General features: G+C 40.8%; 2 protein-coding genes across 7 annotated transcripts in view; one reads left to right on the top strand and one right to left on the bottom strand.

Annotated features, from left to right (window-relative positions):
• The window catches only part of GNE (glucosamine (UDP-N-acetyl)-2-epimerase/N-acetylmannosamine kinase), a 34,029-nt gene extending 27,192 nt beyond the window's left edge, over positions 1–6,837 (top strand). For all 3 annotated transcript variants that reach the window (XM_040091169.2, XM_040091170.2, XM_040091171.2), the window contains exons 9-12: positions 1,698–1,919; positions 2,887–3,069; positions 3,651–3,767; positions 4,491–6,837. In XM_040091169.2, coding sequence (XP_039947103.1) covers positions 1,698–1,919; positions 2,887–3,069; positions 3,651–3,767; positions 4,491–4,726 — 758 coding nt within the window. In that variant the 3' untranslated portion in view covers positions 4,727–6,837. The remainder of the gene's footprint in view (positions 1–1,697; positions 1,920–2,886; positions 3,070–3,650; positions 3,768–4,490) is intronic.
• A 3,445-nt stretch (positions 6,838–10,282) lies between these two features.
• CLTA (clathrin light chain A) lies at positions 10,283–24,271 on the bottom strand. 4 transcript variants are annotated; one of them, XM_040091172.2, is made up of 7 exons: positions 24,008–24,271; positions 17,906–17,943; positions 15,913–16,030; positions 14,439–14,550; positions 12,978–13,031; positions 11,775–11,810; positions 10,283–10,731 (listed from the first exon to the last, which is right to left on the bottom strand). In XM_040091172.2, exons 1-7 carry the CDS (start codon positions 24,216–24,218, stop codon positions 10,560–10,562), a joined length of 741 nt encoding a protein of 246 aa, XP_039947106.1. In that variant the 5' UTR covers positions 24,219–24,271; the 3' UTR covers positions 10,283–10,559. The 4 variants fall into 4 exon arrangements, with proteins under 4 accessions (XP_039947106.1, XP_039947107.1, XP_039947110.1 ...); XM_040091173.2 differs by lacking the exon at positions 11,775–11,810; XM_040091175.2 differs by lacking the exons at positions 10,283–10,731; positions 11,775–11,810 and adding an exon at positions 11,985–12,234 and having other exon boundaries at positions 24,008–24,262.
• Positions 24,272–25,169: the final 898 nt, after the last annotated feature.

Raw genomic sequence — 25,169 nt, 5'->3', positions numbered from 1 at the left:
CTAAAATGGATCTTGTGTACTGTAAATTCTTATGTACTCTTAACAAACGTTTTTAAATGGCTGAAAATGAGAAGCTGACTATGAAGACTGAAGTTTCTCGAGTTTGTAACAACTGTTAAACAGTCTGTTAAGTTATAGTAAATGACATCTAAAATTCGTTTATGTAGTTCTCTGGATTTTAAAGCCCTCTGCTGTCTTGGCCTTGTGAATCAGATGCTCAGTGTTTATCAAAACAGCTATTGAAACAACTGCAGCTGAGTCATGTTTCCTCTGCTGCCTGCAAGCCTTTCTTTAGGGCTAGGATCAACTGTGCAGCAGAATTTTCAGATACACCAAGACAGATTAAAAAGGCTAGAATGTTAGTAGTAAATTTATAGCTCACAGAGACAAAAGCAGCCCTTCTGCTGACTTCTAGTTCACTTGCAGTCCAGTTCTGTGTTAAACTGTGCTTATATCAAATGGGACTTCTTCAGTTTAATGGTGATTAGGAGATTTGGCCTTAGATATTAGTTATTTATGAAGATGTTGATTAATGTGTACTGGGTTTTTGAGAACATAGAATCTTCATTTTAGCTGAGAAATTCTCCTGAAGAAAAGTAGTTTGTTTTAGATGAAAACTTACCTGAATCACACACGACAAAGAAAATTTAACTTGAGCATGTATTTTTAAAAAACAATGTTAAGTACACAGTCATAAGGAGAAACCTTAGCCCTTCAAATCAGATCTTTCTTACTTTAATGTTCAATTCACCTGCTTGTTTTAGAACTTTAATGGCTGCTCTCCATTACAGCTCTTTATATGTGACTCAATTACATAGGTTCTGTACAATAAAATGTTAGAACTTTATGGTCTAGAGCTAAACACCTTCCTAATAGAGACCTACTTTTCAGTGGTCCTGAGAGACTCCACCAACTCTGGAAGCCTCTCCAGCCAGGGAAAACTCATAGGGTTGGTTAATAGAGTCTATTACTAGCCTACTCTATTCAGTAGATAAATCTCTGAACACAGTTTTGATTTTTCCCAAAAACAGTGTGGTTTTAAGTAAAAATCACGAGGTCTAGTAATTAATTTTAGTTATTCTAAATCTTGAGATATATAGCAGACTTATGGACACTAATAGTGTTCTAGGGTTTGAATAATTTATTTTTGCTGTTATGTCCTAGGTACATCACTAACAAGAAACACAGCTATTAAGGGATTTGCTGCAATCTTGCCTGAAGTAGGGACATTAACATGAACCACTACCCATCTAGTTAGTCTTAAGATACTTGGTACATTGTGATTAGAGGCATGGCATTCTATGAATTCTATCTTCTTTACTTTGAGGGTGACTGACCACTGAAACACACTACCTGGAGAGGTTGTGGAGACGTCTTCTCTGGAGATATTCAAAACCCTCACAGACAGAATCCTGTGCCACTTGCTGTAGTTGAACCTACTGTAGCAGAGAGGTTGGATTAGATGATCTTCTGAGGTCCCTTTCAACCTGAGCCATTTCAAGATTTTGTGATCTTTGCATGCCAAAAGTGGAACTGCCAGTAATACTTCAAAAATTTTTACTTTCATGCTCTACTTCAAAGCCTAGTATTAAGGGAAAAAAACCCTTGTCATTAGAAAAAGAAAAATAGATTTTTACTTAAAAGTTTGTTACACAGACTTAGTTTTCATTCTTCTCTCCTGTATTTCTGGGACTTAGGTATTTCCACAGGTGGACGAGTAAACCCTCGAGAAGGAATTGTGCTTCACTCTACAAAACTCATTCAGGAGTGGAGCTCTGTGGATCTCAGAACTCCTATATCTGATGCTCTGCACCTGCCAGTCTGGGTGGACAATGATGGAAACTGTGCTGCTCTAGCAGAGAGGAAATTTGGTCATGGAAAAGGAATAGAAAATTTTGTAACACTGATTACTGGTACAGGTGAGTATGTTATAGTTCAGTGAAACCCAAAGTCCCGCACTATCACTTGGAGGCTCAGCTGTTCTACAGGCATAAACATGACCACTATACCTGGAAAACCAAAAATTCTTTTGCTACACTATTTGTTTGATTTAGGGTGCTGTTTAATTTATTCAGCCAAATAAAACTACTTCCATAGTTTAAACTTCTTGATGAAAGAAGTTCTTCTGGTACTGCTACGCAGACAAGTAAGGAAAGTATGAGCAACTTCAGCTGGAATAATTTTGCATTTTTTCAGCTTTATAGCTTAATTCTCTTTCAACTTTAGAAATACAATATTTAGAAATACAAATCAGATTAGAATATGTATCTAGAAGATAAGCAACTGAATATAAGAAAGTATGCTTAAATCTCAAATGCAAATGTGGGGTAACTTTTCTCATTTTTTAAGTATATAGTCCTTTAGAGGTGGCAATAAGAACTAGTGGATGAATCTACACCCAGTTTGGGAAGGGGCAGCACAGACCTGCACATTTAGGTATCCTGCCTCTTTAACACACAGGCTCAACTGTCTAAAGGCAGAATTAAAACTTCTCCTCTGAATTGCAAGATTTTAAGGCCACTTGGCTAGTTCTCTGCATAAAGAAAATGACTCTCAGGCTTAAAAGATCTGTCATAGTTCAGTACATCCACAGGCTTTAAGAAAATACAAGTAAAATATACCCTTTTGATCCATATATGAATAGGGGGGAGCTATGAGCTTGTGTATTAGGTGTGTCAAATGGACAAGAGTTCTTTACCAATTAGTAATTCTTGGTTTCTAGTGTAGATGACGACTGATGGAAATTATTTTTGTCTATTTGCTTGAATAAGCATATATCAGTGTCTTGCAGAACTGTGGCCTTTAAAAACTGTTGGGGAGCAGGGGGTGTTTGTCTTTTTTCTTTTCTTTTTTTTTTTTTTAATACAAGTCTTAATATCTTTGCAGGAATTGGAGGTGGAATCGTTCATCAACACGAATTGATCCATGGCAGTTCTTTCTGTGCTGCTGAGCTTGGGCACATTGTTGTATCCTTAGATGGACCAGAGTGCCTGTGTGGCAGCCAAGGATGTATAGAAGCATATGCCTCAGGAATAGCATTACAGAGAGAAGCTAAGAAACTGCATGATGGTATCTATTTACTCTGGTTTTGAAAACAGTTACTAAACTGCAGTATAGGAAGAAATTTTCAAAGAAGGTATTAAGAAAAAATAAATCTGCTTTGTTTTCCTAGGAAGAGACAAGAATAGATGTACAGGCAGCCTATATAGTACAGATCTTTTTCAGTGGCAAGGAACATTTGGAACAACTGGTCTCAGAAATCCCCGAAGCACACAGTGGAGCTTGTCTCTTCTTTTTAAGCTTGATGTAAACTAGTCTAACAGGCATTTTGTGACATTTGATTTCACAGTGATTATCTTTCAGCAAAAGCTTCTCCGTCTTAAATAAGTTTGAGAATATATTTTATTTATTTTTGGGTCCAACAAGACTAGAGAACTACCACACTCTAACTGTTTGAGTTGGATTCCCTACTTCTGCAAGTAGTTTCCTGAATAATATGGATATGATTACTTCGGCTAAACTTGGTATTGGAGAGATTGTTCAGGATTCAATGTACAAGTAAAAGAGATGAAAATATTTTAATTGCCAATTTTTTACCCTCTGACTTGCTACATTATCATGTTTTGCTCTTGGCCTTCTCTTCTTTCCAGATGATCTACTTTTAGTAGAAGGAATGTCAATGAAGGAGGAGGAGATTGTTAGTGCTGCACACCTTATTCAAGCAGCTAAGCTTGGGAATACAAAAGCAGAGAGCATTCTCAGAACAGGTGAGAACATAGTCCAGAGGATCAAACACTTCTATGATTGTATTTTAAGGGATACAGAAATGGTAGTCCCCTGTAACACTACAAACAGCCTATACACATTGAGGCCCTCTCAGAATAGAACTTACTAATGGTAATGAGATTTTAAATATAAATTTTGGAGAAAATGTCAGCAGAAGTGTTAAAAGTACATGTTCAAAAATAGATTAAAAGGTTTTGCAAAGATCAGTTTAAAAAAAAGAAGTAAAGTCTCAACATCATATTGGAAAATTCTGGGACATTTCATTGTAGGCAAGTGAATGGTTGGTATGAGGCAGCTAAGGCAATTTACGTTATGTGCTACTTTATATGGGGTATTTTACTTGTTTTTTTGTTTTTTAGTTTTAAGCATAGTCCTCCCTCTACACAGTGGTTAACAATAAGGTGGTAGAGTGATGCTTTCCTATTTCTCTTTGCTTACAAGCATGCTTAATGCCTTGTTTTCTCTTTTCACATTCATAATGTCGAATAATGCGTTATTGTGCATAAAAAATTGCCTTTCCTTTTTTACTTTGCAAAAGAAATGTTAGTAGCAGACACGTATTACCTGATAACATAAAACTCTGTGGAGCAAAACACTTTACTGTTATTTCCAGTGTTATTTGCTGCTAACAGAACTGTTTCAACTACTGATGCCAGAACGGCTCTGAGCATTCTACTCAATTTCTTGTTACTTCATCTTTTCAGCTGGGACAGCACTGGGCCTTGGCGTTGTGAACATTCTACACACCGTGAACCCATCTCTTGTGATTCTTTCTGGAGTTCTAGCTAACCACTATGTTAATGCTGTCAAAGATGTGATAAATCGACAGGCGCTGTCCTCTGTTAAAACAGTGGATGTGGTGGTGTCAAATCTAGCAGATCCTGCTCTTCTTGGAGCTGCTAGCCTGGTACTGGATTATACTACACGTAGAATATACTAGAAGAATTACAGAAGAATTAGAGAATTGGATTATTCAAATTCCTAATGGGTGGAGGGAATACTTTGCCCAAAATTTTTCTTTGATGAGAGCAGCTAATGAATCAGTGTAGTGTTCCAAGTAGTTAGTGACTACTTAGCATTTCCTAATTGAGGTATTATCTTTTTGTATTTTTCCTAAATTTCAGCTGACTTCATTGGAAGTAGTGTGCAATTCTGGTTTTTTAAGCACCTCTGTTGGTAAGCCTATAAATTACTTTTGAGTGTGGCTGAATTATTTATGAGTATCTCTTGGTGTATGGGGATAATGTGTATGTTGTGTAAAATTATTGTAACTCTTGGGGATCCATACCTCATTTCCCATCTATGTGAAATGAGTTTACCAGCTTTTCAGTTTCCAGGATTCCACACACAAAATAAATATGATGTAATCACCAGTAGCAGGTAGTAATTTCAGTGGGTGGAAACTAGGGCCTCTACAACAAAAAAAGACTACACCTAGAAATTCGTTTTCATGAAGGACTTGGTGGAGGCAACCAAGTTTATTTGTTATATCATCTCTAAAGGGCAGGGTCCCATTTTAGAAGCTTTGCATAGGAAGGAAAATATCTACAGTTTAGTGAGCTTACAGCCTGCAGAGGAGTCCAGACAAACTGATACATATAGCAGTGAGCATCTCTGTCTTCTGGCTATGGCCAAAGTAAATTGTTTGAATTTTAATCTTGGGGGATTTCTCAAGAGACTTAATCTACTACTTTTAGGAAGGGTGGCTGCTTATTCCTTGATAGCCAGTTAGCTGAAATTCAGCCACATGGCACAGCTGATCATAAAGAATCTACCTTTCACTGCAGAGTGACAGGGTGCATCCCTCAGCCGTTGGGGTGGCTGCAGATGTACTGTTCTTTTCCTACTTTCACCATCAGCTTTCAGGATGAAAAGTCAAATCTGACCCTTATCCTTGCCTTCAGAGCATTCAGAGGCCTAGGAGAAAAGTATGTCAAATGCCAGTGAAGGCTTGCCTAAGTAAGCTGTGGTTTGTATTTCTTTAATGAGTCCTTGATATATAGTGCTGTTTTTATCCAGCCGCTTTTATAGCATACTTTCAAGATGCTGAAGAAATTGAAAAACCAACCCATCCATCAGCTAATCCAGAAAGATAACTCTGGAGGAAGAGTCACAAGACTATCTTGTCCTCAATTTAATGGTCTATTTTGACATCTAACTCAACCACTAATATTCTCAGAAGTCCAGTAATGTTAGTACAAGGGCTATTTCCACACTTGAACTTCTTCTCCAATCAAAATGAAACAATCTTCTAAACATTGTATAGCATTGTACTTTATACAATGCTATACAGTTTGGACTGAATAGCTCCTAGTACACTTGCTAATTCTGGGATATAATCTATACAGATTATCTTTACTTCACCCTCTCTTCCACAAGGAATGCTTACTGGTAATTCACCTCTTCTCTGAAGATTTCAGCAACACCACCAGATCTTCCTCCTGATGCCTCCAGGAAAAATCATGCAGCCTCTATGCCACAGTTTTCTCAAACTTGGCACATGACTGGTTCTTACTGTTGGCCAAGTTGTACTAGGCTTTATGTAACCAAGGAGTTTTAGTTCCTTTTCCTGGTGTACTTGATGACTCCTAACTTTCAGTACCAGGGCATTAGCTCTATGAGCAGGTCAGGGAGAAACTGGCATATTCTCTGCAATGACAGTAGTTCAGATTAGGAGTATTGAGGTTCTAACACTGAGGAGGCTTGTCATTTGCTCTTTTCATCCTCTACCATCACAAGGAATGCCTGGCTGGAATGCCTGGCTAAAAGTGGGACCAGGGTTTTGCTTTCCAGACCCTCTGTATTTCTGGTATCTCAGAGTCAAAATGTTTTTCCCTAGCAGCTGAAGAAAGGCTGCAGGCAGGAAAAAACCATGACAGACTGAAACACAGTTGAAAAGCTTTACACCTGTAACATCTAGTCACATTAAGAAAGCAATTCTTCAAATGCTTTTGAAATGCTTTTTTTTCTGTCAGTTGGTCAAGAACTTGCTCTAATGTACAAGCCGTTTATAAAATCAGAAAGAATAAAAAAACATACCTAATAGCATAATAGTGGTTTTGTTTATCTCTCCTTCTTTCTCTGTTCAGAAACATCCTTTGAATTTCACATACTTTATTGTGGACCAGATTTTATGGACATTAGCCTCCAGTTGTATCCAGTCCCAGGACGACCAAATATCATATATTCACAGAATATCTGCAGTAATGTGGTTACTTTGTGCTAGCCCAGTGTTCTTCAGAGTAGCCCATACTATGAAGATCATGGACACCAGTGAAGGCAAACCAACCTTTATATCCAAACAAAATCCCTTTCCTGAGCTGTTACCAGTATTTCAGAGCCTAAAGCAGCAGAGCATTCTCATTACCTGCACTGGCAGCACCTGCTTGTATTGCCTGTTGCATCTTGGTTGGTTTTGCAGTGTCTGTGGTAAGTGTATGTGGTATCCTAACTGCAGATGCCTTGGCAGGAATGCTGCCCTCCAGCCCTCCCAGCAGAACTGCATATAACATCAACAGCTTGGGCAGGACAAGTCCCCTCATGAATTTGGATGTTTATAATCAGCATTACATAAGCAAGCAACAGCAGTAAAGTGCCAAAAGGCTGGAAAGCGAATTAAAACTGGAGTTCTTAGTTCTACAACTTTTAATTCATGTAAACAATATAACACCTCTAACAAGTTCCTATACCTTGTTGCTTCCTGCAGGTGGTGAAAAAAGACTCCTTTGTCCACAACAGTTTTGTGTTACCACAAAAACCCAAAGAGCGAGAACTTAGGATCATGAGGAGACCAGCTGAGTTTTGATAGCTATCTTTTTACAGATTATTGCTGATGCTTTGAAAACCACACAGCTAATCCACAAAGAATCAGCGTTTAGAATTTCTTTTTGGTCTCCTGACCATCAAGTTTAGCTATTCAGTATTTTGAATCTTTGATCTCCCGCCCAGACACTTGGAAATAATAAATTCATTTTTTATTATGAATAAAAATGACTGTCCTTCCTCCATTTAATTGTAACAAAGCTGTCAAAAACTTGCAGGTATTGCCTGTGGAGGCAATGGTAATTTTGTATTACAAAAACACAACACAGAGTTAAGGCACAGACAGAATTTATACTTGGATTCAGTGAAATCTTATCACTGCGTCCCTTTCAAATGCCATGGAGACATTACAGGCATTAGTTATAAAACACTTGGGCCATACACCCCTTGGACCATTCCAGATAATTATATCTGGGTGAGAGCTAGTGCCACAGCACAAGGTTCTGCAGAGGAACATGCTTGCCTGCATGACAACTACTGCTGGAGAAATCCTCTTGGTAAAGACTATAGACACCCATGTTGTCCATTCTGAAATACAAGCCAGTAATGTGTATATTTCCATCTTAACCGGTTGCTTAGAAAAAAACACATCAGCAAGAAACAGATAAGCCACACCATATTCTTTATGGCTGCTTAAAACTTAACCATGTTCCACAGGCTAAGAGGATGAATGCACAGTGCTGTTGTTTTCAGGCTCCCTGCTTTCCAGTGAACCCATGACCTCTCCATCCCCCTTCTTTACAAATGCTCATTGTAATTTCAGACTGCCTGGCTGCTGGCTGCCACCTGATCAGAAGCTAAACAAAGCCAGTTCTATACCAGGATGTATTCAACAGGAGTCCACAGCTTCTCTCTCAATACTGCATGAGATCTTCACGCACATGCAGCTGGGATTATGTCTGAAGGATAGGAAGCATCCAGGGGTTTTTTCCAGATTCCACTGACTAATGCTATCGAGATAAGCAGCAATAGAGGGAAATTAAAGCCAGTAAACAGGATTGAGCATGCATAGCAGGCCAGAGGTAGCACAACACTGACACATGAAGTTACAAAACAAAGTGACAGATGCTGACCTCTGAAGAAAACAAGTTGATGTTTAGAAACACAAGAGAATTGATCTGCCCAAATAAATGTGAGAATTCTTTTTCCCTGTCATAAGGTCTAAGTATCTAAAGTAATTCTCAGACACAGAAAATGTCCTGACTGCAGGAGTGCTGTGCTTGGTTCTGAGCTCCCCAGTACACAAGAGACATAAGCACACCAGAGAGAGCTCAACAAAGAGCTGCAAAGATTATAAAGCAATCACAGCATTTCTCCTGTGAGGAAATGAGAAGGCTTAGGGGAATCTTATCAGTGTATAGAAATACCTGAAGCAAGAGCGCAGAGAAGATGGGAGCCAGGCTCTTTTCATTTGTGCCATGACCGGAGACACTGGGCACAGACTGAAACACAGGAAGCTCCGACTAAACATCAGAAAACACTTCTTTACTGTACAGGTGTCCAAGCACTAACAGAGGCTGCCCAGAGATTTAGGGGAATCTCACTTCTTGGAGATCTTCAGAAGCTGTCTGGATATGGTCATGGGCAACAGGCTCCATGGGGTTCTGCTTGAGCAGAGAGGTTGAACCACATGACCTCTAGAGGTTCCTTCCAACCACAGCCAGTCTATGATTCTGTGACACTGGAGATAGTGAGCTAGCATACTTGAATGTAAAATTAAGGCAGAAGAGTTAATCTGCAAAATCTCTGCACCAGTGTTAGTGGAGGTAATCAGAACCCATGGAGCTGCATTTTAAGTGTTCCAGCAGGATGTCTTTAAAAGGTATTAAAGCAATTGCACTACACAGTAGTTAAGATACTGTGTCTTTGATAAACATGGTGAAATAATGTAGGAGACTGAACAGATTAGTTTAAGAAGATAGACAGCTAAGGTAAGGTTTAACACAGCAAGGCTCTAGTCTAGAATACAGCTCCTGTGACTGCTGGGTGAGCCAAGGAAGCAGAAAATATTTTTTAGATCAGTTTGTTTCAGATTCAACCACCTTGGCAGACAGAGCTCCAACATAGAGATGAGCGGCAGTAAGAGCAAGTCTTCCCTTCTCTTGCTCTCCAACTCTCCAGTTCACCACCCTAGTGGGAGGAAGTGTTCGGAAAGGTCAGTGAGGACAAGGACACAGTTCAAAAACATCCAAACAGCCTGTACACCACAGATTGTTGCATATGAAGACAGCATATGAAGAAAACCTAGCGGAACAGAATAAGCAGTAGAATATCAAAAGTCTTAATTGTTCAATGGCCCCTCCTATATGCTGAGCCTGAGATATGCAGCCAGAGTGACAGCAGAAAACTAAACAAAACTACTTACTTGCAGAAGGCAGTGTCCTCAGTCCCACTGGAAGCAAGATAAGCCCCTTAGTGAGCCTGCTGTTAGAGTTTTCTTGAGCTGCTGTCTAGTGTGATAAGGGAGCAGTTTTTAAACTAAAGCTCTCAAGAGCTTTAAGAAAGCTTAATGAAACAAGCAGGACTGCCTTGCAGAGACCAGAAGTACTGCTGGCTGGACACTCAACAGCAAGGTGAAATCACTAGCAATCAAGAGAAATGTTTATTCATGCATATTTCAAACACCCTCTGTCAAAAGGAAGCAGGAGACCTCAATTCATCCAAAGTCAACACATTTTGCTGTTTAACAGATTTTTAATATCAGTAATGGGGGAAGTGACACCTCAGTGCACAACAGCACAGAGACTACAGTTTTGGAGGTTCTCCCATTTCAGACACAGAAAGGAAACATCAGGAAGAACATGCAATCAAACAATGATCAGCTCTAGATACCATGGACCATGATGTGGTCCAAAAAAACACATTGAAACAATTAATCAAATTACTGCAAACATAGCTTCTCTGAGTAAGGTTAAGATATTGCATTTGTAGTGTTTCCATCGAGCTTTGCTTCAGCGAACCAGCGGAGCCTGCTTGAGCGAGATGAGGACTGAACGCATGCGGGACACGTCTTTTGCCTGCTTACTAGACTTGGGATTAAAGTCACAGAGCTGAGCCACACGTTCCCACTCAGTGCCCGGAAAAACTTCTTCTGCATCATTCACAAAGGCTTCTTCAGCTGCCCTAAAAGCAATGCAATGCACCTTGTGTTAATGCCCAGCATATAAGGCACTCCTTCCCTCTTACAGGATGCAGTTTCTTTCAGCATGTTTCAAAAGAGATGTGACCCGACAGCTGCTTGTGGACATTATGGCCACATAAGCTCCCACTGCCCCAGTCCTGGAGATGAAAGTAGTTTGCAGTAGTATGCTATGCACAAGCAGTGCAGAGGATTACAGAGAATTGTGTAAAATGTTGGAATACAGGTGTTTGGTTTTAAGAATAACTACTGAATCTTTGCCTAAGGAGTCACCACACAAGCTTCCAGAAAGTAAGGTACTTCTATGTAGGCATTTTATTTATGGAGAAACGCCCGGGTCTTAACTAGTTAAGCCTCTGCCACTTGACGGCTTATACTGGACGTTTGCCAATGGGAAATTTACAACTGCCTGCAAGCATGTTTTAAACAAATTCCATTTGAGGATTTAAATCAGCCCCAAGGCCTACAGGCCATCATCAAACTATCTGCTGAGTCCCAATGCTGTAGTGAAGCAGCATGAATCATAAGGAATTTAAGTCATGAATCCCATGCTTGTGAATGCAATAGACTACAGCATATCTTGGCAGAGGAGATGACTTGTTTGAGGTCACCTCACAGAACGAATATATTTCCCCTGCTCTCACCCTAAGGAGACTCTAAGGAGGCTTTGTACATTACGTACTGGATAGTGCCAGTGGCTTTCCAGATGTATTATTTTGGCTTTTCTATGCTGCCAATAGCATTGCTTCAATGTAGGGATAACACTCCAGCATCTAGTTTATGTGAACTGTGGGGCCCTGGTAGCTGCCTGAATGCAGAAGCAGTAAGCATCAAGAGATCAAACCAAATCCATCTACTCCAACAAGCAGTACAGAAAAAGCAGTGAAAATGACTCTCCCATGAGGGTTCAGCACTATTCACAGGGATGATAAGGTTACAGACACCACTGAAGACAAGGATCACTACGACACTGCTACTTTATGTGATATGACACTTTTAAGGGGCAGTGAAGATTTTTTTACTTAACTGTTCTAGGCTGTAGCAAGGATGATTTATGTTTGTGCTTAAAGGTGAAGAGAAGAAAAGAAACAAGGAGAGAAAGTTTAAGTCAGATATAGAAAATGAGAATGAGTTTAATGCAGATGATTAGCTGGCTGAACATGCACTAGTAGCTTAGCCTACATTCAGGAAACAGGCAGCCAGTTTTATTATGGAGCACTTACGCTGCACATTTGCATTGGACAGATGAAAATAAGGGTTTTATTGAAGAAATCAAACAAAACCAACTCCAGGAGATTTCAGAAAAGTTAAACACCACCTGTAAATCCATCATTTCACAAGTCTTGGTTTACATCCACCTACAGTTAGCTGTGAATTTCACACCAAACTTCAATATTAATGCACTCAAAGCCACAACACGGCTCACCAGTACACCTTCTAAAGGTGTCACCTTAGAATCTGTGACATGTCCATCTTTCAATTCAAGTCTACAAATTAAGGGAAGAAATTAAAATACATGAACAAGCCAATGAACATTGCCATCTTTCTACCAGTCAGAAACTATAACACTCACTGGGGCTTGAAAGTCTGAGCTCTGTTTCCATTTACCTATTAGGCTGGCAAAACATCAGCACTGCTCCTAAATGTCTTCCCAGCAGTTTACACTGATTTCCAAGTATCACCTTCTTGTACTTCCCATTTGTTCTCTAACAGCCTTCTATTTCTTTATGCATGCATATTTTTTACTGATTGATGTCAGGCAATTAATTTCTACCTTTCTTGGCTTGTGAACCTTTATGTGCAAGCATCGCCTGAATATTTTTCTGATATGTAGGCAAAGCAGGTGGTCAACTGCCTATTACAGAGTTAAATATTGCTTCTCTGTGGAAGGAATAAATACAGCACCCATGTGAAACTGCAGGCACTAACCCACACCCCCAGCAAAGCATCTTGCTAAGCAACATTCACTGGCCTGGAAACAACTGTAAACCCTTATGTCTAAAGTCTACTGTAGTCGTTACCAAAATTCCAGTGGTAGTACACTATATGACTTAATTTGAAAGTGCTAGCCTTTGTGCATGGCATACAGGAGAACTGCTCTTAATACTGCAGACCAGAAGTGGTGCAAAAAGTAAATATTCAGAAAGCGCCTTCAGACATCCAGCACTATTTCTGATGCTGCTTATTACCATGTTGATTAGCAAACAGATTTAGTAGTTAGGCAACATACACATAACCAATCACGTCAGCGAAGGGTTGTTTGTAGAAAGCTTCATCTGCCACCCTAGGTAGCAAGTAGTCCAACAGGCAGGCAAGCAGGCAGGAGAAAAGAGATAAGGATGAGAAGTACAGAACACAGCTGGAGACAGTTTTAACAAGCACATTAACCTTGCATCACCTAGACTTACTGTAACAGGAAAGCAGTTACCACATGGAATGTATCAATTAAACCATTGGTCAGAGGGGCAACACAGAAATTCAGCTACACCCTAGAAATTTGGACCAGCTAGTTGAGGACTAGGGTCCCAATGTTAGCATTAGACTACTCCTAGAGGGTAGAAACTACCATCAGGCAAGAGATCTCACCAGGGTGGTGAGAATGCCAAACACTTCTGTGCCACATCTCTTTAATGAGCACTGCTCCTGACCCCATATCCTGCACTCAAACACTGGCCATAATAAAGCTGTGAGGGTATCATGAGCTCTGGCCACCAACTAAAACAGTACTAATCCTGTTTCCCTTTCTTGGCCCAACCAAAAGGTAGTAAATTCCTCATTGAATGGAAGCGGCAAATTCATCATTCCAAAGGCAGTGTAGACCTCCTTTCTTCCTTTAGAAAGAAGAGTAGTCCACCTAGGACTTAATAAAGACAAACCTGATGGCCATTTGATAAGAAAAGTGGTATTTCAAAACAACAAACGGACAAAAAAACAACAACAAAATGAACAAAACAGCAGTTCATCTTGAACCCTGTGAGTTCATAAAATACAATGCAGTCCCAATGATTACCTGGACAGAATCAAGTAGAGATTTAAGAGGCATTAAGTGAGTTTTATCACGTTTATCTTCACGTAGCTTGAAGTCAAAACTCCACAGGGAACTTCTAAGAAAGTGTAAGATCTTACTATGCCAGCAACCAAGTCATCACTTTCAGCCACAGGACCCATAATTAGACAACCCAAACCACTACAGACACAGTCAGCATTTAATTTTTCACTAGTAGAACTGAGTCATGTTATTTCTGAACTGCATCCAAAAAGAGCGGCAAAAGGTTTTAAGATATTTAATGATATTTAATGAAATCACCTGTAGCAAAGATTAACTAGAATGCCACTTCCATATGTTCTAAAGTAAGCAAGTAAAAAAGCTAGTCTCAGGGTAGGTAATTGCAGACACTGAAGGCCTGTGCAGCTGGGAGCATTACAATAAGTGGGTAGAAAAATATTTTCTGGCCACGTTCGAGCTTCATGCCCTAAGGAATCTTCAATAATACTTGATCATCATCTTAATGCTTCCTGGACATTTAATCTAGATTATTTAATAAAATTTAAAAAGATAGGTAGGAGGAGACTTTGCTTTAATGATCTGAAGGATCATTGCCTTAGGACATACAAGAAGTATTCTAACCTCCTTTCCCAATTATTTTCATAACTAGAACCATAACTCTTCTGATGGCTGGAGAAACTTTACCTGTTACTGGCTTTTGTTTTCTCGAGCTTCTCATCTTGCCTTGCGTACCACTCTTCCAACTCTTTTATTGCTTTCTCTTTCCATTCTGCTTCCTGCTTTCGTGAGTTTGCATCTGAAGATTTAAGAATTGCTTTGTCAGTCATGTTTGTATGCAAATGCATCTTGCAAACATTTCAACTGATGGTTCAGGGTGCACTCTAATGAGGACAGCTCCTTCACCAACTCAGATAAGGGTTAGGATATTTCCTGATTTAGGCTATGAGAACTCTAAATACTACAAAGATTCAAAGGATTAGCTAAACAGAACTTCTCTGCTGTATAACTGGGACAGTCCATCTCACTTTAGGATAGGCATTTTGCAGAGTAGTTCAGATTCAGTAAATCTGTTGGCCTGCAGACTGCTCAAAACAGAAACAGTCACCTTGCTATGCCAGTGCTAGAACAAAGCCTAGTAAAGCCTCTATGCTTAGATGAAGTGAAGGAACCTGGCACTCCGCATACTTTTACACACAGCCTACAGTTCAGGACAACCACAACATCTGCTGTAACTAGCCCAAAAGAGGAGTAAAAGGGTCAGCTCTACCCAGAATTACCTTTTACAGAAGATTCTGTCCTAACAATTTCAGGCTATGGCTCATCCACCATGGAAGTAGGAAGCACAGTTTGTAGTCTCTTAGATGCTGTACATGGGTAGATACCACTGCATTTGATTACTGTATTTAGTTTAGTTAATAATCCATTACTTTCTTAATTTAGTTATTAGAGTAAGATTCATGTGACAACAGATAGCCTCAGCAATTACAAAATGAGTAATCTTTATCCTTTGAAATAAAACTATTAATGCCTGCAGTATTTATTCTCAACTTTTTAACTTACAAAAGCTGTTCATTTGCTGTCAGCTTGTCTGTAAGTAAAGGTTCAGAGAGCCACTTCTTGCTGACTCCCACACCAGTATTCAGTCTGCTTACTAGAAGACTCATCCAGGCTTGCTCCTTGAACTCAGGAAGCATGTTAAGGCTCCAAAGAGGCAATGTCATCGTTCAGAATTCTACTGCTTAAGAATCATAGAATGGCTTGAGTTAGAAGAGGCCTTAAAGATCACCTGGTTCCACCTCCTCTGCCATGGGCAGGGACCCCTTCCATGAGACCAGACTGCTCAAAGCCCCGTTCACCTGGGATGGGGCATCCACAGCTTCTCTGGGCAATCTCTGCCAGTGCTTCACCACCCTCACCATAATTTTTTTTTCCTAATGGCTAATCCAAACCTACCGTCTTTCTGCTTAAAGCCATTACCTCCTGTAAACTACACACCCTTGTAAAAATTCTCTCTCCAGTTCTTCTGTAGGTCCCCTTGAGGTACTGGAAGGCCGCTCTAAGGTCATCCCAGAGCCTTCTCTTCTCCGGGTGGCACAATCCCAACTCTCTCAGCCCGAGAGAAGCTAACATTAAGTTACTCAATAAATACCATGCTTACCAAGTTGCTCCAGGCGCTCCTTTTGCTCCTCTCTCCACTTACGAATACTTTCTGGTTCTGATTGCAGTTGATCTACTTGGGAGATGGCAGCATAGCAGTCTGTGGGACCATTACTCTCCTTGGAAGAAAGGAATAGTAAAGTCATTTGTGCATACCAAGTGAAGATTCCAGGTAACTGTCTGCCAGCTATATAACATTAGACTCTATTTGAACTGAGCTAATAACACATTCATTTGACATTATAACACATTTCCACCACCAAAAATATCTTGCTACAAATTACAATTAGCAGAATTGAAGGAAATTAACACAGGACTTCATCCGGAAATCAAGGATCAAAAATTCAAGACAACTGGAAATAAAAGTTCCACAAACACTTAGACCCAGAGCACTAAGCCTGCAGAACACAGAAGACAAAGCCTAGCACCTCACTATACAGTTGCAAGCCAGATAGTCTCTGAGTTCATCTCACCTTAAATATTTGCTGTGAAAGTAATTTCCTTTATGGCTTTGCGCACAGGAGTATAAAACACTCTTTGCAGCTTTGTCTACTTCAGGAGACATTTGCATGTCACATTACAAAATCTGGATTGCTGTGTGCAGCTTATAACACAAGAGGTGTTTCAATACTTAATCATCAGAACAGTGAGAGCACTAGCGTCCTTTTCACATCTTGAAGACTTGAAATTAATAGGGCTAACATTAATACACCAGATTTACAAAGCTAATAAATAGCATGGTATTTTCTACAAAAGATACTCTAAGTTTAACAACTTTTATTGCCTCATCCTACCCCTGAGTTAAGAAATACCACTCCAAAGAGTACCAGGTCGATTGCAGCTGACCACAGATTTGGCTACCTTGCCCCTCTCTGGACCTCCTGTAGCTCTCAATGAAGGAATAATGCAAAGATAAGACACTAGGCTGGTGCAACAACACCAGGCTTCACATTTCATCCAGAAAAATAAACTGGCCAGCTGCAGGGGCAGCTAGTTACAGGTAGCTAGAACATAAGTTATGTATAGCCCATTCAGTCTCTTCTTTCTCATTAAGAGGAAGCTTTGTCAACCAAAGCGACTGGTCTCTTAGGACTCCAAACACAAAATCAAGATATCTAAAGAGCGCAATCTACCTTCTGTTGTACAAGGAAGTGCAAAGGGCCTGTAAAATACAAGTTGTCCCATCAATCTCACAGTAATGCTGAGGATATAAGAATGACAGCAGCAGTGAAAGCTGTTTGTGTTTCCACAAAGCTCAGCATTCACTTAAAACTCTAAGGAAGAGTATATCGCTCATATGTTGCTTCCTTCCCTAGCATTCATTTAATCAGGGCTAATGAGCCAACTGTGACACCAGGCAATGACCATGGCTTGGACAAACTGGTGTGAAATTCAGTTACAACAACGTGATTGCCTTAGCATGCCTCATTCCCCCCTGACACCAATAAAGCAGATATCTCTTCCTTTTGTGATTATCATGGCTGTCTACCATGCTTTCATACTGCGATTGAGCTTTTTAGCCATCAGCTTAATTTCACGCACCTTCATGTCACTAAGAAATGTATAATGTTTTCAGTCCGTTCCTTGTATGACCATCTTGATAAGACAACCAGGATGCATTAATTATCTTTAAAGAGCAAGCAAATCTGAAAACTCTGCTTTAAACTAGGTAATCAGAGCATACTTTCAGCTTAGCAGCCAGTGCAAGTCAATGTAAAGTCACATCACTGAGCCTATCAGTCTGCTTTACAGTGGTTATATACTGTTAAGCCGCATTTCAAAATGAACTGCTGCTTTAAGCCGCCGCTAACTTCAGAGAGTGAGCATAATTAAGAACACTCAGTTTTATGAGATGAGCTACCAGAATAGAAGACCCTCCTCAGATAGGAGACTAAATTACTTTAAAAACAAGAAATAGGAAGTATTAGTCTACATTGAGATAAAGTTCTCAGAGTAGAAAAGCACATTCTAAGTACAGAATACTTCTATCTTACCTGATAGACATCCCCGTTAACCACTCCATCAACGGCATCTGTAAAGAGGTGACTTGTTTAGTCATTTGAGAAAATATAGAACAGCCAGATTTACTGATTTCTGTAACTTATATGGAAAGCTTTACTAGAGTATGTAATGTGTGAGTTGTGAAAGTGAATGTTACTTGATACCCTGCAGGGACACTTCCTTCTCCCTGCACTTTTCTGGACAGGCATGAAAAACCAAGTGAGCCACCATTCTGCAGAACCAGAAATACAAGGTCATTTCTTCATCATGAAATTCTGCTTCTAACAACATAAACAGCAGAGCTGATACTGCTGAGAAGCTGCTACAGACTGCATTCTAAAGCTACTCCCACTCTGTCATGTCTCTCTTAGAAGCTGATTACTACACAATTGTTCTGAAGTTAAGAAGGATGACTCTTTTAGTGTCTGCTTGGAAGATTAACAATCCTGCAGCCAACAATTGGTAATTCTTATCCTAATGTTGTTACCTCCTAATCAGCTCAAAAGATACATCTAACATTCCTAGCAAAGTCACCTTTCTGCTACCATCTGTGACAACAGGCTTGACAGCTTCCCACTTCAGTTGCAGCATTATTATCTCTGAAGTGACAATGGCAACAGAACCTCAGGAAAAGGCTCAGGTACAAATCTTTGCCACAGAACCCTAAAATATCTTTTTAAAACACAACCATAGGGAGAACATGCCAGTTGTGAGGCAAACTTTTAAGTTTTTGAAACTATTTAATTCTCTGGACAATACAAAATACATCAACGTTTTCAAGAACTGCTAAGTTTCAGCAGGGCATCTCTCTGGGGCAGCGCCATGGAACATGTCTGCATGCTATACGAAGTAGTCATGTTACTCATGCCACCATGGATGAATCCATCACACAGAAGTATTTCCACTGTAATACACTCCTCAGTGAAAAAAGTGACTGTACTTAACAGTAAGCAAAAAAATCAAGTTATTTTGCACCAAGTTATTATTCTTAAAAATAGATAGCTGATTGACCTGAAACTAAGCGAGTTACGCTGCTGTACATTCTTGTTTGTGGCCAGGTATGCACCAGTTTCACAGTACTAGCAAATTACAAACAGGACATTCTTCATACTCCTTGATCAGGGAACTAGACATCTCTGAGCCCTGAAGAGCAATCATTAACTGTGTCATGCAGAGGACTGTAAATTCATCAGTTCAATAATGGCAGTTAGGCTGGAGGATACTAGTCCCCAAGAACATAGTTACTAACTTGCAGGGGAAGACTCAAATTAAGAAAAAATAACTTTTCAGTTATGAGACATGGATATTTTATAGTGAGACCCCCATAACTGAGACATGGTTGCTACTCTCTCGGATTCCTACTGGTCTGCAAGGCACAGGAGGCATCTACAGAGACTAAAGTCACCAACTGAGTGAGGGGGCTCACAATGCTTGAGGATGCTTCCAAGAATAGTGTTAATACATTCAAGTTTTCTTGTTACACCAAAAAAAAAATTCATTGTGGTCTTCACTACTCAGGCTGGTAGACCACCCAGGTAAAAGGAACAACATCACTGCTTAAGGCTGCACCTGAGATGAAACACATAGGTTTGTCTAAAGGCCATTTTTGTTCTGCACAGAAATAGACACTAACAGACACTGAACTGTGTTTCGAGAGGGCACCTGGGTCACAAGCATTAGCAATATTAGAACAAATTTCCCATCTGTTCTGAGCTCCCTAGAACTTGCAATTAAGCTGTGGAGTCAGCATGCTGACTGAGCATGTCACAAACAGAAGAGGAAACAGAACTGTACCAGCATGCTGTCATATGCTAATACAAGTGTGCAAAGTGCAACAAGACCAACAGTCAAACATTCCTTTATTTCAGCTCTCCAGTCTTCGTGCTTGTATAATTAAGTATGAAGTATAGAAAAACTACCTGTTTGCCAGCCTTCATATCAGTAATCTGTGCTAGTTGTGTATCAGATTTTTTTGTTCACAGAAACATGCAAGTTACTAAGCTTCCCACAGAAAAAGCCTAAATACTGGTAGTGCCATTGTAACATTTTCAGCAGCCATGAACAATGAGACCCCTCTACTGGTTTCAGAGTCCATCCAATTATATCACAGTATTGTACCTCCTGAACCTAAAATCCACATATTTAGAATAATCTCTGTTAGTAATGATCCATACTCCCTGTTGTTTGCTATTGAACTTAAGATAAACTCTTATTTTCAAGGGCACTGTTGCAGTGAACATGCCCAAACATCTACAGTTCCATGACACATGCTGACAATATGGTAATAATGAACTTTCATACAGCAACGCAGATACCTTTTAAAATCTGGAAGAGTTATGCAGCTGTCTTGCATTCACACGAGATACAACACCCAAGCTTGCCAGAAATAGAAATCTACCATCAATGCCCTCCACATTTACTACAGCTTACAAAAGAAAAGGCTGGGCAGTTTGAAGATAAATACAAAAACCATTTTGTCATTTCAGTCTTAGAAGTAAATATATGGCCTCAGAGGTTTATCACAATAATGATCAACTATTCCGAAGGCTACCACTGGTATTATTACCACTCCGTATCACTGGACCTAAGCCCCTCTAGTCTTATTCTCAATGCAAAAGAGGACTGTTATCCAAAACATGAGAGGCAGGGCTTTGCAGTACATTGAAACATTTTTCTTTTGCTCTTTTAAAATAGATGTATTTTTTATGAGTTACCTTCAGCATCTCTTTTAAACAGTAAGTACTCTAAGTACTGCTACTTTCAGTGAGCTAGCAGCTCTAGTTAAAGCAACAAAAGAACATAAAGTTTAATATATTCTGACACAAGGTTAAGTAACTTCACCACTCAAGGCCCTAGTTTCCCATCCTTTTCTTTTAGGCATAGTCATGCTTTCCTTTTACCTACCTGTCACTCATAAGATGATAAGAAAGAAGCATCTTTTACAAAACTTTTGTTTACATAGTTATGCAAGAACCTGGAGAAGAAATAATTTTTTTAGTCATAACTCATTCTCATGCCTGTGTGCAAAATAAAGGCAAGCAGCTCAGGAAGAGTGCCTCTTTCTGGTGTTCTAGTTCTAATCTGCTGTCCTATCAAAACCCATTAGTTCCCTCATTTTCAATATAATCAATAGGCTAGAACTAAAACACACCTGCAAAAATACTCCGCCATAACAGCTTCCGTAATTTTCCAGTGTAACAGCTTCTGCAATTTCCACCTCCTGTAAATTCCCACTAGTATTCTCTTGAAAACAAACAAACAAACAAAAAAAAATAGATTTTTCTGTCCTGATTTCATAAAAATGCAGCATCACTAACACAAGCTGGACAGATACCATCCCTTTATCATATCTTTCTCAGTGCTGTCATATGGGGGTCTGAAGCCTCAGATGATGATTGCATAGCAAAACCCAGATCAATGGCTGTTCAAACAATTAAGAAAAAATCAATAGTCACAGACAAGAATTCCTTCTGTCTGTGGTGCTAACTACAGAGACAGGAAGAACCAATTCTTTCCTAAGCCAATTTCAAGAAAATTGATACTCAATTCCTGAAAGGCTGTTAATTGAAATACCTAGACAAACCACCAGACACAATTAATTTTCTTAATTGCTAGAGGCTCATGAAAGTCTTTCGAAGATAGACAAACATAATTCAGTCAAGTTAATATAAAACTTACAGAGCACGAAAACGTGAAAGCAATGTTTGAGACTAGTCAGCCTACATTAAACTTGTGTATTTGCATGATTGTTAACATATATAACTGCTTGTCTTTGAATATTTTTCCATAAGAAACTACTGGACAAACTGCCAGGAGGATTTTGTATAGGCATACACTATCTAGAAATCACACATTTCCCCTTGAACTCTCTCTCTCTTGCTCAGAAAACACAGTAAGTGGATTGATACAACCTCAAGACATACTATTGTCAAAATCTCACTGCATATACATGGACATTGAAATCTCGTAAGACATCATGTTACTAATACCTAGGCAACATCACTGAATTACTTGATTTATACCGTACTCCTTTCTTTCTGGAGCTGGGATTATGCTTCACCTTCCAAGGGAAATAAGATTAGGTTTTCGCATGTTCAGGCAGCTTGAATGGCATAGCTATTTACAGAAGGAATGGCCTACTGGATCAGGCCTGGATCAGTATTCCAACCCTGATCATGGCAACGTGAAATGATGCTGTGTGAGACACACGAGCTTGGCAATATTCTGTCATTCCCCCCATACTCCCCCCGTATCCACCATTATGACAATTAACAGAATTCCCAATACTGACACTTTCAACTCATGAAGCTCACTTCTGTCCATGTATTTGTTCAATCATTTACCAAGAGGATGAAACTGAAAGACTGTTTGTTGACGAGACACTATGATTCTTAAAAGTGTATTTCAAGAAGCTGATAACTGCTTGTCACTATATACGAAGTTAGTATCTTCAAACTTGAGTTGAGAGCTGCCCAAGTTATTACATTTGGCCCAGTATTTAGAGAGAACTTATCCACTAGACCTGTAAATAAGAAGTTCAAAAAAGGTTATGGTTAAAAAAAGTAAATCCACAAATCCCTGGTCATGATGCTTAAGGATTTGCATAAGAACGTGCATTGTTTCAAGAAGAAATTCACATTCAATTACAGAAGAGTTTAATGAGCTAATATGCCAGAGACTACACCTGTTTGATATTTATTCAGGTACTGAGCAGATGATGAGATGTCTAACACAAATGGCAACAGAAGTCATTAAATATCTAACCAATCTAGAAGCATTGAACAAATCAACTTTTTGACAAGGAAACACTTTGCAATAGTCTTCCCTACACATATGCAGAGAACGTACTCCTCTAGTTGTTCTGCTACATTGTGAGAAAGGTCAGTGATAGATTTTTTTCCAACTAACTTAGTTTTCAAACAGATACTTTAAGGTTCCAGAGTCTATTTGGAACATAAAGCCCATGTAAGGCATGATGTTTGTCTGAAAGTAAGAAGGGAAGTGTCCATTGTGTCTGTTTCTGCACTATACATAGAATACGGAAGTCAAATTATGTATGATACCAAAACAGGATGGTATTCTGATAACATTCTCAAGTTCTTATGCTGCAGCAAGATAGTCCCCAGTAAACACCATTTTTTTCAGAGTATGTAATCCATATGTTTTGGGCCTTATAAGTGAGCTGACATTAAGGGCAGTGCTATCACTAAATGAGCACTGCAAGGTCTCCATTACCCAGTTTATCTAGATGAGCATTATTCACAGAGATACTACAAACCTGCCCCCTCATACATAAGACACGCCAGTAATTTCTGATATCAAGTTGCAAAATGAAGACTTAATTCTAAAGATGTTCTAACAATGAACTGAGGAGCAGTTCCAACTTAGTCTGAAGGAGAGTGGTATCCTACTGCAGTGACAAAGAGATGTCACATGAGAGCAAATATGTCCCTATGGCCCTGGTGACAAATAGAAGCAGTCTTCTGAGAGTGTTGCAACATCAACCCTTTTCCACTCAGGCTTCGGTGAAAACCTTTCGTAAGGAGAAGTGTTTATTTCGGGCTGATTTAGCTACCATTAGACTAACTGGAAACTAACCTATACTTCTCAACACACAGTTCCCACCATTCTCTAAACGCAAGATCTGCAGCGTCGGGCTTGGTGCATTCAGTACAAAGGTTACCAAGGAACAAAGGCTAAAGGTTTAGTAAAATTAAACATTAGCTTAACTGCTCTTAGGCTTTAATACTAAGATCACTCCCGCTGAAGACAGAAACTCAAGCGGCGGATTTATCCAGCTTTCAGAAGCCTTCCTTCAGGCAGGCTCCTGGATTAGACGAGAACAGCACCCTTCGCATTAGGATATGGGCACACCTTAGGCATCTTCAGGGGGCACATGCTATAACCGAGGGAGCAGGACAGCGCTTGTGGCACAGCGCACCCAGGACGGCCCCGATCCATCCCCGGGACCACCCCGGGGCAGCGGGGCCCCGCTGGGGGCAGAGCGCCGGGGCGAGGGTCCCGCTGGCACCGCCCCCGAGGGACAAGGGGAGCCGGGACCCCGCAGCCCCACCCGCCGCCCCCGCAGGGCGTACCCATGCCGAGACCATCGGGACCCTGCAGCGCCTCGGGCACCTCGCCGTTCTCCAGGATGCCGTAGCCCTCGTCGTTCTCGATGCCCGCGATCTCGTTCTCCTGCTGCGCCAGGAATGCGGCGGCGGGATCCTCCTCGCCACCGTCGGACGCCCCGTTCCCGGCCGGCGGCTGCTGCGGCTGCTGGGCACCGAAGAGCTCCATGTCGGCCATGGACGAAGACGGGCAGGCAGCTGCGGCTCCGCACCGCGCCTACGCCGGGCACCAGCGCGGAAGGGGCGGGGGCGCCCGGCCGGCGCCAATGAGCGGCGAGCACCGCCGGCTTTGCCCAATCAGCGAGCGGCCGTGGCGGGGCCTGAGGAAGGCAAGCCAATCGGCGCCCAGAGAGCAGCGGGAGGGCGGGGCGGGGCGGGGCGCGGCCCCCGTGCCCGGAGAGGCCGGGCGGCACCGGCGGGCTCTGCTCTGCAGGGATCCGCTCCCTCGGGCTGCGGCCGCCCCGGGATCGTCTCTGTCAGCCGGCCAAAGCACAGGCGCTCCGCTGGGACAAGACACGGATCCGTCGGCAACTTGGAGAGAAATTAGAACCCGCAGAATACGTCCAGAACAGCGGTTCCTCTCGTGATTTTGGGTGTCTTCTGTCTGACACAGGGAAGCTAAAGTCACAGAAACACAGCAAGTGTCAGGTTGGTAGGGACCGTAGTGGGTCATCTGGTTCAACGTCCCTGCTTAAGCAGGGTCATCCCAGAGCATCTGGCACAGGATTGTTGTCTGTATAGTTCTTGAATATCTCCAGTGAGGGAGACTTCGCACCCTCTCTAGATAACCTGTTCCAATGCTCAGTCATCCACATAGTAAAGTTCTTTCTCATATTCAAGTGGAATTTACTGTGCATCACTTTTACCCAGTTGTCTCATGTTCTAGTGGTTGGCACCACCAAAAAGAGCCTGGCTCCTGCTCTTGACACCCCTGCCTTTAAATATTTATACACATTAATGAGGTCAAACAAGTGTAAATTCGGGAGGCATGTGTTCAATCGACTGTGTGCTGACAAAATGTTCGTTGGAAGGGCAGTGATTTCTGGTACAATTTTTTTGACAGTTACTTTCATCAGTTCCTTTATCTGGTTTATAACAGATAGAATCACACAATTGTAGAATCTTAAGG

The sequence above is a fragment of the Hirundo rustica genome, chromosome Z (genome assembly GCF_015227805.2).
Source record: "Hirundo rustica isolate bHirRus1 chromosome Z, bHirRus1.pri.v3, whole genome shotgun sequence".
Taxonomy (NCBI): Eukaryota; Metazoa; Chordata; class Aves; order Passeriformes; family Hirundinidae; genus Hirundo; species Hirundo rustica.
This window is presented reverse-complemented; position numbering and strand designations above follow the sequence as displayed.

What these genes read in the sequence shown, in the direction of transcription:
- CLTA (XM_040091172.2), bottom strand. Translation starts at nt 24,218, where the DNA reads ATGGCCGACATGGAGCTCTTCGGTGCCCAGCAGCCGCAGCAGCCGCCG. An exon ending in AAAACAAAAGCCAGTAACAG is followed by an intron (nt 13,032 to 14,438) that starts GTAAAGTTTCTC and finishes CTTGCTACCTAG; the next exon opens with GGTGGCAGATGAAGCTTTCT. An exon ending in GCTGACGTGATTGGTTATGT is followed by an intron (nt 11,811 to 12,977) that starts GTATGTTGCCTA and finishes TTCACCTTTAAG; the next exon opens with CACAAACATAAATCATCCTT.